The 20,328-nt window shown below is 33.6% G+C and overlaps 2 protein-coding genes across 4 annotated transcripts; one reads left to right on the top strand and one right to left on the bottom strand.

Moving 5' to 3' along the window:
* Window positions 1–867: 867 nt before the first annotated feature.
* LOC109173877 (poly [ADP-ribose] polymerase 1) lies at window positions 868–9,369 on the bottom strand. 3 transcript variants are annotated; one of them, XM_019323216.1, is made up of 20 exons: window positions 9,040–9,369; window positions 8,471–8,520; window positions 8,176–8,365; window positions 7,568–7,745; window positions 7,195–7,489; window positions 6,625–6,820; window positions 5,309–5,473; window positions 5,127–5,187; window positions 4,972–5,035; window positions 4,637–4,888; window positions 3,617–3,854; window positions 3,396–3,511; window positions 3,257–3,333; window positions 2,932–3,092; window positions 2,390–2,578; window positions 2,102–2,210; window positions 1,874–1,956; window positions 1,603–1,740; window positions 1,259–1,441; window positions 868–1,130 (listed from the first exon to the last, which is right to left on the bottom strand). In XM_019323216.1, exons 1-20 carry the CDS (start codon window positions 9,181–9,183, stop codon window positions 1,086–1,088), a joined length of 2,934 nt encoding a protein of 977 aa, XP_019178761.1. In that variant the 5' UTR covers window positions 9,184–9,369; the 3' UTR covers window positions 868–1,085. The 3 variants fall into 3 exon arrangements, with proteins under 3 accessions (XP_019178761.1, XP_019178762.1, XP_019178763.1); XM_019323217.1 differs by having other exon boundaries at window positions 7,195–7,486; window positions 9,040–9,345; XM_019323218.1 differs by lacking the exon at window positions 8,471–8,520 and having other exon boundaries at window positions 9,040–9,158.
* Window positions 9,370–15,223: 5,854 nt separating this feature from the next.
* LOC109173854 (bet1-like SNARE 1-1) lies at window positions 15,224–17,683 on the top strand. Its single transcript, XM_019323190.1, has 6 exons — window positions 15,224–15,290; window positions 15,497–15,580; window positions 16,272–16,419; window positions 16,943–16,999; window positions 17,091–17,150; window positions 17,241–17,683. The coding sequence occupies exons 2-6, from the start codon at window positions 15,567–15,569 to the stop codon at window positions 17,328–17,330; spliced, it is 369 nt and encodes a 122-aa protein (XP_019178735.1). The 5' UTR covers window positions 15,224–15,290; window positions 15,497–15,566; the 3' UTR covers window positions 17,331–17,683.
* Window positions 17,684–20,328: the final 2,645 nt, after the last annotated feature.

Below are 20,328 nucleotides of genomic sequence, written 5' to 3'. Positions count from 1 at the left end.
AATGATGATGATGAAGAGATCATATCTTCTCCTCTCCACAGCACACATGTTTCTGGTCAAAATGGGGAACCAAATTTTTCATCACCTTAAACCATGGAAAATGGCTGTTTCTGCTAATATATAGCATTGCCCATCCCCCACAATATGCCTTATCTTACTCTATAACTTATCCAAATATCACACGTTTATGGATTGCATCAATACAAATTGCAAGATGTATCTACACCTACACCTAGTACCCCAACGTTCAACTTGTGCTCAAAGCTACACTCACCTTACCAATAATGTTCATATTGTAAAAACTAATAAACTGGAAACCCTATCAAGTTGATCAGATAGCAAATTCAACTCCTTAAGAAAACAACTGTTAGCAGCTAGTTTACCTCCTTTTGATCATTTACTCGCTAAGATCACAAGGCAATCTTCAACTGAAATTCTTCTTTACTAATTAGGATTACAAGGCGAGCTTCAACTACAGCGCACTTTCAAATAACAATTGTGTTTTTTCTCAAAATCAAATTTTGTAATAAGCTCCTATTCAAGAGCACTAACATTGTGGATGGATGCGTACTAGGGTGCATGCAAGTACTACAGAGATGAAAGCTGTTAATTGATTGGGTTAATTAGATGGTATAACTAGTTGATAACATTAACTGATTGAAGGAAAGTGTTTGATAAATTAGCTGTTAGCTAATAACTATTTAATATAATTTCTTTTATCAAAAAATTAATTGAAAAAACTACTTTGAGTAGCTTTTTGAATTTGAGTATTTTGGAATTGATTTTTTAACCAAATCAAACAATTAATAGTGGTCAAATAAGTCAAAATTAGCTGATAGGCTAATATTTTACCAAATAGGGCCGAAATTAAAAACATTAGTGATTTCACATATCATACAAAAGCCATTTACACATTCATTGAAGAACTCAGATCTCCAGGAAGTCTCAAAATGAGATCTGACCGATTCGGCGCCAAACAGCCAGGCAATTTCAAAAGGTAGAGTACTAAGGAGCAGAATATCCAACATAGGTTCCACCATTATATACAGCTCCAAGAAACATTAATAATGCAGAATTTTGGTTCATCACTTGTACTGAAACCTCACCTTCACTAAGAACTGCAGCTTGACCTGTATGAATAACGCAATCAGAGTCTGTAAGTGTGTACCTGAATGTGTATCAAAGCGTGTGTGTGTGTGTGTATGATCTTAAGTTGACAGAAACACATAAATTATGTATAATATATTGGAATGCTTGCCTGGGCAATGTCGTAAACAATATATTCATTATATAAAAGCTCCGATGCCTTGACTTTTGATGGCACTGGTTTTCCACAAGGTACAACTACTTCATCCCGCCACTTCACATAGTCTGATTCTTGAGGTACTGTCTTACCCAGACCTTTAGTAGAGTGCTTCCCTTTCGGGGGCTTGTCCATGTACTAGACAAGGCAACAACCACACCAATTACGTGAAGTTGAAATTCAAGAAAGACACAAAACGAGTACCATTAGACATAATAACTGCCTAGACGTTGAAAGCTGCTAACATATCATCAGAATGAATTAGCCATATAAAAAGGTAAACTATGGCATAGACTCACCTGAGCCTTTTTAAGCTCGTGCATGTCTCCCAATGCAACTTCACTGAGTAGCATAAAGCCCACAGGATTTTTACGGTTTGTAAAACAATACTGAGCACTCTTACTGACCATGTCAGCAAAGTAAACTCCTTTGCCAAACTGCATGTCAAGGAAAATTCTGTAAGCTCAGCACATTCGATGTTTGCTTTTCATCTATTTAGGGTCGAGAAATGGACAAATAGAATGAGATAGAGTGCAAGAAAGAGAAAGAACAGGAAGGTGGAAGCAAGACCATATAGCCAGTAGTTGGGGCTTCAGGAGGAGCAATCCTTAGTCCTTGGCTAAGTATACCAACAAAGTTCGTCAACCGTGAACCTGAAGAGAACAGAAAACTTCAGATCCTGCTGTCACTTGGGTTCTCTACTCAGTTCTATTTAATATTTTAATACCCCTGACTTGAAATGAAAAGAATATATGATTCACTACGTTCAACATTAGAATGGTTTGGAAGTTCAATTACCGTGCCATAAAAGCATTCTATTCTTCAATTTCTTTCTGAAGGGAGCAAATTTGTCAAGTTCCCCTTTGCGTTCAAGAGAAAACACTTGTTCCACTTCAAGAGCCCATTCCTGAGGAATTTTCAAATTTCAGATATACTTTTCTTCCACTCAATATGGATAAAATAAAAGAATCTCAGATTTAATTCATCGGCAGAATATGTTTACTTGAGCAGCTACATTAAATCAAAATTACTAGAAATGAGGGGAAAGGGAAGGATAATAAGGAAATGTAAAGCAGATAAAGCCACCTTATGTGTGGGAGCATGAGTAGCTTGGAGATACTTCTCAACCAGCCGGAAATCTTCAGAGTCACGAGTAATTGGAGATATTTCACACTGCAGCTTTCCATACTTCTCATCCAAGGAATCGTTATCATTATCAAGTCCTACAAGTCTTGAAGCAATCTCAATATCTTGAAGAGCTTCCAGCATTTTCACCTACACAAGAATAAATAAAGTGCACCACGAATTAAAACAGCTTTAGACAAAAGATGTGATATAAGAATCAGTTCTAAAACATTGATTCATAGAAATACAGCTATTTGCCCAACCCATAATAAGGGCAAGTTTGCAAATTTACAAGTAATAATACCTTATACGAAAGTATCATATGGTGTCATTGGTTTAAGGAATCAAGATCAAAATTTGTAAAACAAAAGGTAAAAGTGTCCAAACTGAGTTCGATTCAAAATCAGAATATGGGAAGATATCATAAAAGGTGTTCAAAAACTAGTTGAACATGCATTTGATATGCAGGCCTCTTAACCAGGGATAAACAATGTTTGTCTCACCTTTGATTTAAAGTCATCCTCATCCTTAATCACATGTGGATGAATAGAAGGAATCAAAGTAAAAAAACGGTTGCTGACATCAATAATGAGACTGTCCTTGATAGAAGAATCATCACCATCTCTGGCTAGCAAATTTTGTAGCTCTGTTAATGCCTCAAAACCTAAAAACATAAAAACCACTATATGTGAGGACCCTGTCCACTAGGCAAAGAGGTTCACTCAAACAAAAATAAGATACAAAAAGAATCAGTAACAAGATTATCCTACAATGGTCCATATTTGGTACAGAATAAAAAAAACTATGATGGAAATAAAATTACTTCACCTTTCTGTATATTACTCTTGCTCAGCTTTCCTAGTGGCATTTCAGACATATTGATCTCAAACTCCATCATAGCAGCCCTGTATACAATTTTCATTCAGATGCATTCTCTAAAAGCCAGGAAACACAACTATCTTCTAACCTGTATGTCTCTACATTAAAAAGCAACTTCATAAGCTCAATCAGTTGAGGGGCCAATTTGCTGTTTGTGTCATCAAGATTTTTCTTCTTCGAGGCATTATTATCAACACCATAATCCTAGACAGTAAAAAGTCAAAATATTTTAAGATGAGGATAGGGAGGCAATTTATTCATAATATTTCAAACAAAGGTCAGAATGGATTGAAACGGAAACTGCCATACAATGTCTAATGGATAAAACCTCCCAGGTTGCTTTTGAAAATCTACTTTTCCTTCCCATGCCTCCCATGAATTTCCAGTCTTCTCAAGAAATAAGCGCTTGAATTCCAGTATTGCATCAAACTTGGACATGTTTTCAAGCTTGCTTCCTCCAATTTTTTCATTTCCAACACGACCCCACTTTCTGAACACATAGCAATCTGATCCTTTGTCTTCCTCGATGATTTGAAGAATATAGTAACTTCAAACAGCAAAAATGTAAAAGGTAAAAGTTCTAGAAGTACAGACCATAAAATGAGGAACTCATAGCAAAGGTAATATTAGGCAGTTTGAGTATAAACTAGTAAGAACAAATTACTGGCACCACAGACGCTTATTTGATAATAAGTGATGAACTGAAAGAAGCACAGCAATGCAATGAAAAAATAGTGAATCATCATAACAAATAAATGAAGAGATACACAGACTAAGAAACCAGTACAAACTGTGGAGAAGAAAAAGAGCAGGGTATCAGTGGATGATACAGAGGAAGACAAGAAAAGTCAGCAAGGCAGAAAGTAACACGTATCCAAAGATCGTAAGATTTTAAAACATATCATAATAATGCTATCACAGTGGCAATCAAATTTAATATGCAACAAATATAACTGATAGAAAAGTAACGCTGGTATTTCTTCTAGAGTATTTTCCATGGTTTTAACATAAAACATGACATATCTGCAGCATGATAAAGTAAAACAGGCTGCTGTGTTTTAAATGATACATATCGACACTGTAAATTCAGAATGACAGAATTAACCTTCCAGACTGCAATAATCAATGGATCACAAAACTGGTGTACTAGTGTTCAACAAGTTTTTCATTAAATCAATACGATAACACTCATTCATAATAATAATATAATAATAATAATAATAATAATAATAATAATAATAATAAAACTGGTTAAAAAAAGTTCGTTTTTAAGCATGCACAGAAAAGGAAGAAAAGTTTTTCAGATAACCATAACAGAAATATATTTACCTATTGATACCAGTTGTGAGGTCAGACATATTTAAAGTCGTATTATAGATACTATTTGCATCCTCAAGGATGTGTCCAGAATCTTGTAAGCCAGATGACTCATGCACTGCACTTCTGCCTTTCACTTTGACAGTAACCATACTATGCGACTCTCCAATTGCTTCTACTTTATACAAATCAAAAGGAAGTTTTTTCTTCTTTTCGATGCAATCAACCATATAATCCTCCCTAACAATTGGTAGTTTCATCCTCCTACCAAATATGAAATGACTTCAAGTATTGAACATTACCAATAATAAAGTATGTTTTGGCCAGTGATAGACTAGGAGATTTACCTTGCCTTCCTTATCTCGGCATCATTGCCATCTGGCATCCCGCTCACAACTAAGCAGTTTGTGTCTGCAGCATTAGCATAACAGAAGACATTACTTGATAAATGATTCTGAAAAAACAAGTATTTTAATCAGAAATTGGAAAATTGATTTTATACCTTTCTTTATCTTGGCATGAACTTGAGCACCTGCTTCTTCAACTTTTCTTTTCCATTCCGCCTGTAAAAAAGGTGCAAGGAATTGGTGAATTGGTTAAATAAATTAAAAGCATTAAACCAACAAAGGGCTTGTTTTGCAAGACATTATGAATAGAAGCCAAAAGAATTTGAAAAATACTAACCATGGATTCTTTACCCATTCCTGCAATAGCTAATTTTAGATCTCCTATATTTTCACCTTTTGATGACTGACCAAGCTTGTCAGCAGCTTTGCTGGTAGATGGTGAGCTGGCTGAAGGTGGAGGCAGTATTCTTGCTGGTTTCTTTGCCTTTTGTGACTTATACCACTGAGAATCATCAAAGAGACTGTGAGGATACACCAAATAAAACAGTGGAAAACATTGAATTTCGTATCTAGTAAAACCATGGGTTATTCACTTATTCCTCTTATCCTCTACAAATTCATATGTATGAATGTATCCTTGAGATTTCTTGGACCAAACTAACATTCTTGTGGAATCTTTCATAATAATATACTCACAGTCTGTTCATTTCCAATAAAAAAAAATGAATGGATAATAGGAAAATGTTTTACATGGAAAGTAAAAATATTGGAAAGTAAAAATATTTTTCAGTGTTTACTTTGTTAGTTTGTTTAGATTTCCAAATGAAAAAAAAATAATAATAAAAAAAAAAATTGTAAAATAAGTTGCAAAACCAAAATACACTTCATCATTCAACAAACCCATCTCTCTATCATTTTCCTTTTTCTTGTATTTTCTTTTTCCTCTTTCAATTCCATTCTATTTTTCACTTACCTTTTCCTTTTCAGTGAGAAAAAGACACCAGAGATACATTTTGAAATCTGAGTCATGTGATATGTACTATAGCAAGGGCTGGACCAGCAAAAAGAAGAGCAATAGGAAGAAGAGGAATAGTAGGTTGTTTCTTATCTTTTTAGTCCAGATCAGAGGCCTTCTATTTTTCTTCTTCACTTGTACCTATTCATTGGTCAACTAAAAGTCTAAAACCACAAAGGGAAGGGGTTGCAGGGTTGGGAGGGGGATTGTCAGCTGAGGGTAGGGGGTCACCAGAAGGCTAGATGCTGGTTGTGTGGAAATCATAGTGAGGGAAGAATTTTGTTGGATTGGTGATGAGTGCTTGGGAAATACAGGAGGAGAGGGTATTTCAGACAGTTATGTGTTACTGTTCTTCATCACTTTATATCCATTAAGAGGTGCAAAAGATTTTATGACTATGGCTAAAGGAGATATTTTACATTGTAAAACTTTTAGAACATTTTTCAGTAAACTAAGCAGCGAAAAGATATATATATATATATATATATATATATATATATATATATATATATATATATATATATATAAATTTAGACCCATTTTACACCAACTTAATGATCAGTCAATTTTAATTACAGTTTACAGTGGATATATTTATTCCTTGCATCTGTATTGGTATTTATTAACTAATAATATACCTTGAGTAGATACTCATTCTTTGTCTCTTCAGGGATTTTCCACTTCCCAATAACACGTTTAGGCTCAATGGTGGAGTATGAACACTTGCTCCATGCCGATAAATAGCCATGGCATTTATACTTGCCTTCTGAATAGCAAAGGTGACCAGAACAAAGTGGACATACAGAGAGTGCTCCAAAAAGCATCCCATCAGCACTGAAAAGCATCAGGTGCAAAATAAATAGAAAAAGTTTAAAATAGAGGAAATACCTATTACAAAGCAAGTCTCAGTAGAAGCAAATATGCAATTTTACAGTAGCCAAGAAGACTAGTAAAACAAAAACCTTATGCCAATACAAATTCACAATGAATTCAGTGATAAAGGTGAAAATTTATCCATCTTTCTATAAAATCCTTTTATATATCAAATTCCTAGCACCATAACCAGTAATTGGCAAAACTGTTAACACTGATAAAAGGAGATAATAAGGAACTTTACATGCATCACGACTTAAAAGTTCATACTTCAGATTATTCAATAACAGCACCTTAGTGTCTAAACCTACTTATAAGCAAGTAAAAGAAACTACCATCGATCTCGTAAATCAAGTTCTGATCCTGTGGAAACATAGTCATTGCATTCAAGCATCTCACGCAATTCTGCTGTGCTCACATGCTTCTTCAAATCATCCTTAAGAGCCCATAGAGCTTTACTCTGTGCCTTTAGTTGGCTTTCCAATTCAGATGATTTTGTCACACCATCACTTGCAAGAGCATCAGGTTCAGTTTTAGCAAGCTTTGATTTCTGATCATTGTTGCTGGATTTTTTCCTCTTGGCACCAGCTGTGGATGTTGATTCTTGTAAAGGTTCCTCTTTGGCAACTGCTGTTTTGACAGAAGATAGATTAAATACTAAGGGAAAGACAATAAAAGAGGATAAGAGCAGAAGAAATTTCAAAGCACCTTTTACAGTAGAATTCTTAACCAGGGAAGAAACAACTGCCTGATCACTGGCTGGAAGGCTATCCCATCCCAACAATTTATCCACTTGGGTAACTGGGGACTTTTCCATGAAACATTTAGCATGGTGCCATGCCAAAGACCTGGCTCCCTGACCTTTAGCCTTCGATGATATGCGGACCTATTCCACAAATACATAACGTTAAACAAGAATCTAACCAACTTCTAGATGGGTTAACATGTCCACTTAGCTGATCATCAATAAAAATGAAGCACGTTATTTATTTGATACTGAAACTTGAAAACAAGACATAATAAGGACTTGCACTGTGACCATTTACTTATGAGAGAATACCTTTAGAAAAGGTAAAAAAAAAAATATTTAAAGGTCACATAATTATTTAGAATTCTGGTCAATTACAAGAAGCTAACAATATCTTTTGTAGTGCAGGTGTCATATATAAGTCTAAATTCAGATCAAAGAAAATTTCCAGTGTATGAATAAGGCATATTTAGCCCGAGACAATCAATAAGAAACACATGAATCATTCCTAGAAATACTGCATGTACCACAGCTGATTAGAAGCTAATAATTAAATATGAAAACTAACCTCTCCTTTCATAATCTTTTCATTGCAGTGCTTACAGGTGGCACGAGAAGTTTGAGAGGTTTCAACACCATATTCCATAACAGCAGGGGTAGGGGCATCTGAGGATCCACATCCACCTCCCTCCACATATTTCCTAATCTTCTCCTGATCCTCCCAACGGAGTGATTCTAAGCCTTCAACATCATCAGTACTAAAAGCAGAACAAAGAGATCAACTGTAAGTTAACAAACAATGTAAAAAGTACTACTTTCTTTTCTATTACAACCAAACCATGCTCAAAGTATGGAACACGTACGCTTTTATCTGCTTCGCCTTTTTTAAGATACACCCACCATGATTCCACATCTAATTCCAGGAATAAAAGCAAATTAGATACAATTTTCAAAGACAATGAAAGAAGAAAGTTAAAAATGTCCACAACAAAAGTAGAGTGCTAGTCCCTAGCAAACCACTAGTCCTTTGAAAGGTTTATTAGCTCTGAGCACTTTTTTTCTGTTTCTCCATATTGTATACAGACCTCTTAGCACTTACATTATCCCATCCCATGGTCAGTACTCAGTAAATAACATCTCCTGCAACGATGTATCTACAGTCTATCTATGTAGAAGTGTGGTTATTCTTTGATTCCTGGTATCAATCAATAAATGACTTAACAATAGGAATTATTTAAATATTTTCCTTGTAAAATATCAATTTCAGCAAAACTACATAATGCAGGTGTGTAATGTTATCAAGCTCCTCAACTAGTAACCACTGGCACAGGAGATAACCAAAATTAGTTCACAGCACAGGAGATAACTGTTGGCGGTGAAAACGAATTGAAGGAAGTACGAAGAAGAAGGGGGCAAAACGGGTCGGGCTTACCGGCATGACGCCATCAAATTGGGTGGCTTGGACCATCTTGCCGAGCCTGAGCGTCTCTTTGTCAATGGGGCTCTTGCAGGTTTTGCATGAGGATCGAGACGACTTGGCGTACTCCGCCTTCCACGGCTTATGAGGGCTCGCCATTTTTACACCTTCGCCTTTCCTCTCTCTGCTACACTGTTTTCCGGTTACTGCGATTCGTTATTCGGAGCTCTCTCTCGCTTCCTCTCTGCGCATATATATGGTCGCGGTGCGGGCGGTGACACTCGTGGGGACTGGGGAGAGTGAAAAGTGATGTGCACAACCGGGTCGGGCGTATCTCCGAAGGAATCCTGAGGGCAAATTTTACCGTGTACTAGAATCCAAAATGGTGTGGTTTCTTTTACGGGGCGTTTGGTTGGAAGGAAGGAATTAGAGGAGAAATGAATTGTAATTTGGTGGGAAAAGAATAAGGTGTGAATAAAGTATGAATTCAAAATACGTTGTTTGGTATGGATAAATAGAATTATTGGAATTGAGAAGGAAATAAGTGGTATAAAGACTAAAGTACCATTGTGTAATAATAATAGTAATAACAATCAAGGGTAGTAATGTCATTTTATATGTTTTTCCTTTCTCAAATTCATTGAATTGCAATTCATAGGGAGTACCCCATGAATTGCAATTCAACAAAATGAGGGAATTGTAATTCTGTGGAATTGTAACTCCCTCTAACCAAACAATGTAATTGAGGCATCCACTGAATTGCAATTCAACTACAGCTAAATTACCATGAACCAAATGCCCCGTTAGGGTGTGTTTGGAAACCTGAAAAATGAGTTCTGAAAATCATTTTCCAAGTTTCCATTATTTAGATGTGCCTGGAAAATCAAGTCAATGGAAATCATTTTCCAACTTTTACACCAACATCACACCACCACCAACATCATCAACACCACACTACCACCACCTCACTACCATCATCACCACCACTACTGCCGTCGCCACCACCACTATACCACCGCCACCACACCACCACCACTACCACCACTAACACTATACCACCGCAACCACCACTACCACCACCACCGCTGCCACCACCACCACCATACCACCGCAACCACCGTCACCGCCACCACCACCACTACCGCCACCGCCGCCACCACCACCACCATACCACCGCAACCACCATCGCCACCACCACCACCATACCACCGCAACCATCGTAGCCACCACCGCACCACCGCTGCCGCCGCCACCACGACCATACCGCCGCAACCACTGCCGCCACCACCACCACTATACCACTGCAACCACCGTCACCGCCACCACCGTCATACCACCACTAGTCATTATTATTATTATTATTATTATTATTATTATTATTATTATTATTATTATTATTATTATTATTATATAACAAATAACACCATCACCACCATAATATATTTGATATATTATTAGTTATTTTTTAATTATATTTAAAGTTATTATTATATTATTATATATTATTATAATGTTGTAGTATTCTAAATAAAATAATTAAAATGTTTAATTATAGAATTCTACTTATTTTCCAGAAAATGAACCAAACACATAAAAACAGTTTTTCAGAATGCAACCAAACACTGGAAAGGAAAATATTTTCCGGAAAATGACTCATTTTCCAGAAGTCATTTTCATGTTTTCCAAACGGACCCTTAATGAAAATAAATCGCCCACGTTTTGTGTAATTAGTTCTGTTTGTATAACATATATTTTGTTTCATTTCAATACGACTAAAGTTTCATTTGACAATATATATACAGTAGTCTTATTATAGTGAGACATGTTGTTGAATTTTTTATTTCATACACACTAGGGGTGTAAATGAGCCGAGCCACTCGGCTCGATCAAAATCGAGCTCGAGCCGAGCCTAGATATTCTAGGCTCGTGGCTCGTCGAGTCATATAATATATAATATTTATAATATATAATATAACATAATATAATTATAATATATAAAAATAATAATTAAAAAGTTCAAGATCAAGCTCGAACTCGAGTTCAAGATTGAGTTCGAGCTCAAGCTGCTCGAGCAGCTCGAAAATTGCCGAGCTCGGCTCGACTTGTTTACACGCCTAATACACACTGTAATCTTCTTACAACACCACTAAATTATAATTTTAATTCAACTACGATTTCATGGGACAATATACACTTAAATATGTGAAACTATTATTCATTTTCATTTTATATGCACGGTAGTTATATTACAACACAACTAAAGTATCATTTTGATATAACTACAGCCTTATTTGACTATATACACTCAATATGTGAGACATGTTATTTAGATTATGTTAATACATACTGTAGTTTTGTTTCAGCAAAACTAAAGTATCATTTCAATTCAACTACAGTTTTATTTGACAATATACACTCAATATGTGAAACATGATATTCAGTTTTATTTTGTACATACTGCAGTTTCATTTCAACACAATTAAATTATCATTTTAATTCAATTACAGTTTCATTTGATAATATAAATACAATATGTGAAACAAGTTATTCAGTTTCATGTTAGATGCATTGTAGTTTTATTTTGTTATGAAAACACATAAAATATCGAATTTGTAAAAAACGGTTGTTGTTTCTTTACTTAAATAAACGATATCGTTTTCGGACCACTGTACACCTTATAACAACGGAATCCTAAGCAAGCCTAGTTTGTTTATTTCCTATTTGCCATTTTTCTTCAGACTTTCTCCCGTGACTCTAATTAGGGTCTGGATAACGTATTTTATTATTTGTTTTATAAGAAAAATCAATGAACAAATATCAATTTTGATCCAACAAGTATTAACAAAATGATAATTTTAGTTTACATGTTTAATTCCTACCATGTTCATCAATGAATGAATATTTTAGTTTAATATCAATTTACATCCACGTATATTGTTTTAGTACTATAATTCATTACGTCAGTCACCCATTCGCTTAAGACATGCCGAAATCTAAATTTTGTAATGATATTTTCGTCACTTTCAACTTAATTAAGATCCCAATTTGAGCATTAATAAAGGGATTTAAACCCTAAGATCAATCTTAAGGAGAAGAACTGCGAGTTGAGATTGATCTTATGGCTTAAATCCATTTATTCATGTTCAATTTTGGGATCTTAATTTAAAAAGGACGAAAATACATTTAATCATTTACTATTTCGGCATGTCTTAAATAGGGGGATGACCGGCGTGATAAATTTGACACTAAAACAATAATCGTGGATAAAAATTGGTACCAAAATAATAGTCCTGAATGAAAATTAATATGAATTAAATATATGGACCAAAACTATCATTTTACTAATACTTGTGAGACCAAAATTAATATTTGCTCAAAATCAATCATTCAATTATTGATTGTTATGAAATTTAGTCTTCAATTGTCAATTTTAAGAAATTTTGTATTTTAAGTGATTTAAATATTGTCAATATAGTCCCTCTATGACACCAATTTAGTCATTCAATTATTTAACACCAAAGTTATAAAATGAACCTTTAAACTAATTGAATAACTAAATTTTTTAAAATTGACTATTGAGGACAAAATTGCATAATAAACAATAATTGAAGGACTACAGGTGCGAATTTTCTCTTTGTGTGTCACTTTTTCGTTGTCATGTTTATTATTTAATTTTTTATTTTAATTTAAAAACATAATAAGTGTCAATACAAGTTATGTCCTTGATTTTTGTCCCTTTTTTATATGCTAATAAATATATACATTTTGCTTTAATTGTTGTACATTCATTTGCATTGGACAAAATCACCCTTACACCGTTATAACACCGTTAATTTTTAATATATCTACCAATCTTACCATACACCTACATCTATCATATCTTTTTCCTATTTTTAATTATCATTTTATTAAAATTATCATATAACAATTAATTTAATTATAAATTATATTTTAATTAAATATTTATATGAATGTTAAATTATATATGTATATCATATATATATATATATATATATATATATATATATATATATATATATATATATATATATATGTGTGTGTGTGTGTGTGTGTGTGTGTGTGTGTGTGTGTGTGTGTGTGTGTATCCATATCAATATATCATATATGTGAGTCTTAGCTTAGTATTATTTGTAAATTATTATTATATTATATATATATATATATATATATATATATATATATATATTTTTTTTTTTTGATCACTATATTATTCAAATATATGATAATTCAAAAGTATCATCGCTTTAAGAAATTGCAAAACATAATTTTAACTAATTTTTTTATATTTTATTACTTCCAAATATTTTAATATTGGGCATAAGTTTTCGCGCATCGCGCGTACAAATGCTAGTAATATATATAAGAGGGGGCCACCTAAGACTAGCACTCAAATTTACCTGCGTATTGTCATATAATCGACTTATCAAGCCACCCGTAATTTGCCCTCCTAAACAATATTTCTTATCGATCAAGAAGTAATTTCATATACCCCATGCCTTTGCCATGAGATAACGCAATAGCGGCTAGTTCATTAATAGTTTTATTTTGTTCTCTGAAAATGTGATCGACTCATACCTCCCAATCACTTGTGTTTTTTAACAATCTCAATGAAATTTTACAAAGGGCCATTCGCCTTATTCTTGCACATTTTCAAACAAAAAAAAAAAAAAAACACGTCTGTAACTTTTTTATGTTGTTTCTAAATATTTTGTTAATGTTTGTATATAATTTTTAAAATATAAATTTGTGTTTCTTGCCGTACGTTTGATGCAATTTATAAATATATCAATTGTATATACTAATATTAAATTAAATATTACAAAAATACAATTATAAATAACTTCAGCCAATCATTGTTAATTAAATTAAATACAAAATTTGACGGAAGAAGTAATATATAGATAACACATATTCTCCTTTAAAAAAATATATAACATATATTCTATAAATTTTATAATGAAGAACAGCACTGTACCAAATACACAACACACTAACCTTTGAGGTAGGTATTATGTCAAATCAAACCTTAACCCAATTATTTATGTTAATATCTTAACATATAATTGGTGGTGTACTAGTTTTGGATTGAATTTTGCTTTTATTTGTTTTTTTGGGTATTTTAATTGTTACTTAAAAAAAAAAATTTATGGATAAGTACATATTGGTAACCTATAAATGACCCTACTCCAATTTGATTTTAATTATTATTAAATTTCACTATAAACAGTAAATTTAAAAATTTTATTTGTGGTATAATGGGCTAATGGCATTAGGGTCTAAAGGCCTTCTTAAATAGAAGGTCATGAGTTATAGTCATAGTGAGACAATTTATAAATAATTGATAATAGATTACGTAATTGAATAAAATATTATTAATTATTTTATAATATTTATGAGAATAAAGGTAAAAATGGACAATGAGATAAGGTATTGAATAACTAATACTCTCTTTTAGCTTCAAATTACTCTTCTAATTAAAAAAATTTAATAAGTAGTTTAATTTCAATACTCTTTATAAGGTATATTAAGTTAACTTATTAACCTTCAAAGCAAAATTAAAAAATAAAAAATAAAAAAAACTCTTAACTCATTTACAATCACGTTATTTCTGTACCAAAAGGGAGGAGCATAAATTCACTTTTTCGTCATAAAAAAAGGTGTCTTATACGAGAACGCGAGCACAAAATTCACATACTTTTTTCACAAAAGAGAAATTGAGATAGTAATAAAATTAATAACTTATGAATTTAAAATATAAAAGATCGTCATACACAATTTAACATTTTTATTAATGAAAATAATTTATATTTATACTATTATATACATTATAAAATAGCATTAAAATAAATGAAATGAATTATAATAAGATGCTTGTCCTGCCTGCCTAGTGCCTATGATCACCATACCAAATACCAAATACCAAATCAAGTAAAAATAGAACATCTAAAAATAGTACCCAAAAAGAAACGGATTATCGGAGAAGAAAAAACACGTGGAGTGTGTAGGAAGTGGACACGTCAGATCACATCAATCACGATGCTGGTGGAAAATGTGAACCCGGTTCACAAACCGAAGAAAAAAGCGGGGCGCTGTTTACGGTCCAACCGGGACCGGTACGGTGGACCGCGGTTTCGTATACTGGCGAAACTGATATTAATACTCTGTAGGCTATAGCTCCCTCCCATCATTTAACCTCAAGTTTCCTACTCCTCATCTCCGCCACCGCGAGCCGCTCACCGGCACAGGTACGCCGCCGGCTACTACATCTGTACTGCGCAGATCTAGCAGCATCGGTTCATGTGAATTTCACTCTCATTTGTTGCCACGGATCGGAATTGAACATCCGGAGTTTGTTCATTTTCAGTTTTTTGTGTGCTCTGAATCGATTGATTTGCTGATTTTTTTTTAAAAAAAATAAATCTCGATTAGCTGATAGAACTGTGTCTTGCAGAGTTGCAGTTTGCCGCGGGGATTCACGTCACCGGAGCGTGATCTTCTGAAAATCCTGTCTGCATAGCGCCATGAATTCTCGGAGGTTTCGCTGTTAAATTTTTTAAATTATTGTGGTTTTTCGTTCATGCATCTGATCGGCATTTTCTTAGTGTTTGGAATTGTGAATTCGGAGTTGTTTTGTTCGGATTTGGTGTTCAGGTGGGAATTTCCGTGTGTTCGTCTAGGGCTCATTGGGGATTGGTTTTGTAGTTTGAGTTCCTGCAAGTATTAAGTAGTTCTGGCTGTATGTGGATCGTGATATTGGAGTGTGTTCTGTGTGTGTCAGTGTAAAGTTTTGTTTTTCTTTCCATGTGAGCTAAAATTGCTTGCTTGCTTGCACACTACTATATTGATCCTGCTTGATGGTAGATAAAACATCAATAATCTTGTATTCTTGTTATGTCATTTAATTGGAATTAGTTAGTTTAGCTTATTGTAGTTGTATCCACATTCCAGTCAATTCCTGAGCACCAATTTGTCCATTTTTTTTTGCCTTTGGATGGGGTTGTGTACAAGTCACATGTTGTGGTTACAGTAGTTTGAATTGGTTACTTTGCCAGTATGTTCTGTTAACATCCATTTTTATTAAAAAAAAATGTGCGTTGTAGGTATATATATGCTGGTTTAAAATAACTTCTCTGCTCTTATTGATTGTTTATGTCTATGCCTTGGTGAAAATGTATCGTTGACACCTATCTATTCAATGGCTTGTAGTAATAATCTTTGAATTTCAGGGATCGCAATACTAGAACTGCTCTGTTTGATGGTATTGAGGAAGGTGGCATTAGGGCTTCATCATCATACTCTTCTCATGAGATTGATGAACATGAGAATGAAAAAGCACTGGATGGACTGCAAGATAGAGTCAATCTGCTGAAAAGAGTAAGTTTTTCTTTCTTTATTTGTCAAAAAAGAATATGTTTTACTTTCTCAAAAGCTTCTAATGTGAGTTAGTCAACAATCAGCTGATATGAATGCAATAGTCTAGCAGAAAAGGCCACATACAAACAGAATTGAGCTGAATTATTATTATTTTTTTGACAAGGAGTACTTTGGTGTTTAGGGTTTGATACTTTGATATAAGTAGATGACAGAAAGAGTTCAGGAAAGAGGACGTTGGCAAGGGTCTGGCAAGTGGCAAGAGTCATGTTTTATATAGGAGGGATTGACGAGTCTGCCTTGCTTTGAATGTTTAACTTGTTCCTGGCCATTAGTTTATGTTGTAGTTTGATTCATGAAAAATTCAGTTTACTGAACGTGGTGGAATTTGTCTGAAGTATTTGCCATTGCCTATATTATTTTTTCTACTTTTAACTCGAGCCATTTTCATATAGCACAAGTGGAAAATAAGATTTTTAAACTTCTGACAATCTTCAACCAAGTCCTTATCAAGTTGTTATTACAGTTGTCAGGTGATATACATGAGGAGGTAGACACCCATAATCGCATGCTGGACAGAATGGTAACCATACCTTAACGACATAGCCAAGATCACAGCTTATCATGTTTCATCTTTTCAAATTCATTATTTTTACATTTTCTTTCCTGATCAGGGCAATGACATGGATGCTTCAAGGGGAGTGTTATCTGGAACCATGGACAAATTCAAGATGGTGTGTTAAATTAACTGGTCTCAGTCTTATTTTCCTCACTTGGTGTGTATACCTGTATGCACTGAATGTCTATTTGTTTGTTTGCTTAAGGTATTCGAGACGAAATCAAGCCGGAGGATGTTCACTCTTGTGGCATCTTTTGTGGTTCTCTTTCTGGTGGTGTACTATCTCACCAGGTAAATAGTGACGAGCGTTCGGATATCTACTGGTTTTATAGCTGTTGATACCAGATTCACATTGATCATATAATGCTGTCTACATCACCCTCTCACAGCCTTAATATCCGAACGTATCTGTAAAGATGTTTGATGAAAAATTTAAATACTTTTTGAATAGTATGCCTTCTGGTTCTGGAATGGATATAATGACAACACTAGTGGTTGTTACCTTGTTATACATACCATTGCAGTTTGTTGAAATGTTTCTGGCTTCAGTGAACTAAATAGAAATGCAAACCTTCCAGAATTTTGCACTGTGTGACACCTGCAAAAAGGTAATGATAAGCTTGTTGATAATTGGCAATTTCTATTTAAGGGCCAACTGGCTTCTGTTGTAATCTGGACTGGATCGAATTGTGGAGACATACATAGAGTTGAGTCAATATGCTTGTCTGTGTGCCCAGTTGTTGAAGCTCACATATTGGAATGACATTTTGAGATAATGGTTTTCCTTGAGTTTAAATACCCCTATAATTGTTCTTATTGAGAAGTGGTGCAAACAGAAAAGGGTTACTTGGTAGAGGGTGTGCACTGAGCAAACCTTATTTCTGTGTAATAGCTCACAAATCACATTGGAGAAGTACCAGTAAACCACACTAGGAAGACCCTGTGCTGTGGGCTTTACCGATTGACCATAATTACACTTGTGACATATGGATAAACCACAGTTATTCCTCTTTTCCCCATTGCAATGAGTGAATAGTCCAACAACTACCATTTTTGTAACGCAAATGAATTTAAAGAAAAAAGAGAAGGCAGATCAGTCTGCATGCGGCACCGAGTTTTATTTTATCATGGAAATGGACTGTGAATTCGGATATACGTATGTCTTGAAATTCATAATATAACTTGATGGTAAATTACCGTTATTGTTTGGTAATAGACTTGATTTCGAGTCTCATAAAATTCTTCACAAGATAGAAGTATAGTGATAGTGTCACGTTTAGTCATAAATTTTTAATTTAATCACTTGTTGTCCTTTAACTTTTAAATTTACTATTTATAGTCCTTCAATTTTTAAATTTTTAACCAGTTTGGGTCTTAAAATTGTCATTTTGTTAAATTTTTTAAAACTAAACGTGACGGTGTTAGCTAGTATATTCAGAGAACCCGCCATTTGGTATTATCTCAATAAAAAATTATAGATTCTTAGAACAAAATGGCAAACAAGAATTGGGCAAGAGGATTAAGTTTCATCTTTCTTCACACACCACTAACACTAATTTATGGAGCGTTTGGATAAGGTGGTTGTTGCGGTATGGTTTTGTTAGTTAGGATGGGGAAGTTATTAGTTTAAAATTTCAATAAGGTAGTTGGACATTAGTTATCTACTACAACCTTAACTAACCTTAACTTCTTCTATCTAATTCAAATATAATTAAAAATTTGCATTAATTTAAAATTCAAACAACAAAACCGAGTTTCAATTGTTGATATCTTACACCCAACAAGAGGATATTTGTCTTTCTTGGCTTAGCAGGTAGGGTGGCAATAGTTAATTCATTGCCAATTTTCAATGGTCACAGGCATCTTCGAGCTGGCTCACTAAGTAATCAAGTTGAAGTTCACAACTTTTTAGCTCGTGGCTTGTTGAGCCACTCACAAGCCCCACACACAACTATTGTTCAAACTTGAGCTCAATTTCAAGTCAATCGAATTGATCGAGCTCAAGCCTTATAAAAAAAATATTGAGTCGAATTGAGCTTGATGAATTTTTAAACCTGATCAAATTCGAATCACTGTATATATGTAACTATTTCAAGCTCAAACCTGGCCTAAGTCACCCTAGGTTTGGACTTAAAACTCGACTTATTTGCACAACTACAATAAGCAACATTACATTGTATATATCCATCAAATTAAACGAAGAAATAATACCACACGATTATATTATTCATTGTATCTCTCACCTTCTCATATCTTTCTCTTCCATTTACCTTTTCCACACCTCTATCCTGTCTACCCTTTTCACATACTCTAATCTTCTTTTTTAAGAGTCAACCGAAGCCTATCAATACAATATTGTGTCATCCAAATGACACCAAACATGCCATCCCAAGTTCAAAACTTTGTTGTTTAATTTATTATAAACATTCTTCTAAACATGTAATTCATACATCACTTCACAATACCAAGTAAATATATATACTCCATATATCATACAACTATACAAGAACCCGATACAATTTTACTCTATATAAATCTTTAACAGAATATCGTTTCCATACCAATTACCCTAAACATTTCAATTCCCATCATATATATGCAATGCACCAAGAATGCATACATTTCTCTTTAATTACATCATAGATTAAAATGCACCTATCCTATTCTCTAGAACAAGAATTGATGCAAAACACATTATATATGAATGCTAGTTCACTCATGTAAGGAGCAAATATATATATATATATATATATATATATATATATATATATATATATATATATATATATATATATATATATATATATATATATATATATATATATATATATATATATATATATATATATATATAAGAATGAAAAAAATCAATATTTTATTTCATTTTTAGATTTCTGTACCGTTAATATGCTTACTTTACATCACTATTGAAAAAATTATTACCAGTTTTTAATCATCATATATCTCCAAAGTGAACGAAAATTAAGGACATTTTTCAACCTTTCCGGCAACTCATTAATGCTCATGGTGAAGATAATGGTCAAGTCAAGCTTGTTTTCTTAGTCTACACAATAAGGTTGTCGTTTCCCCTGGAATGCAGCTGGCCGGCCAAAATCTAGTTGCCGGCCACCCATGATGTTCAACAGTACAAACAACTGACCAAGTCACATGAATTACTATAAACAACATAAAATTGATAACTTAACAGATCAGAATATATATATATCAGAAGAAGCATCATATCATATCAACTAGTTCAATTCATGTATTTTATATATATACACATACACATA

Source organism: Ipomoea nil, unplaced genomic scaffold (genome assembly GCF_001879475.1).
Source record: "Ipomoea nil cultivar Tokyo-kokei standard unplaced genomic scaffold, Asagao_1.1 scaffold0482, whole genome shotgun sequence".
Taxonomy (NCBI): Eukaryota; Viridiplantae; Streptophyta; class Magnoliopsida; order Solanales; family Convolvulaceae; genus Ipomoea; species Ipomoea nil.
Note: the sequence above shows the minus strand (reverse complement) of the source record. Positions and strands in the feature narration are given on the sequence as shown.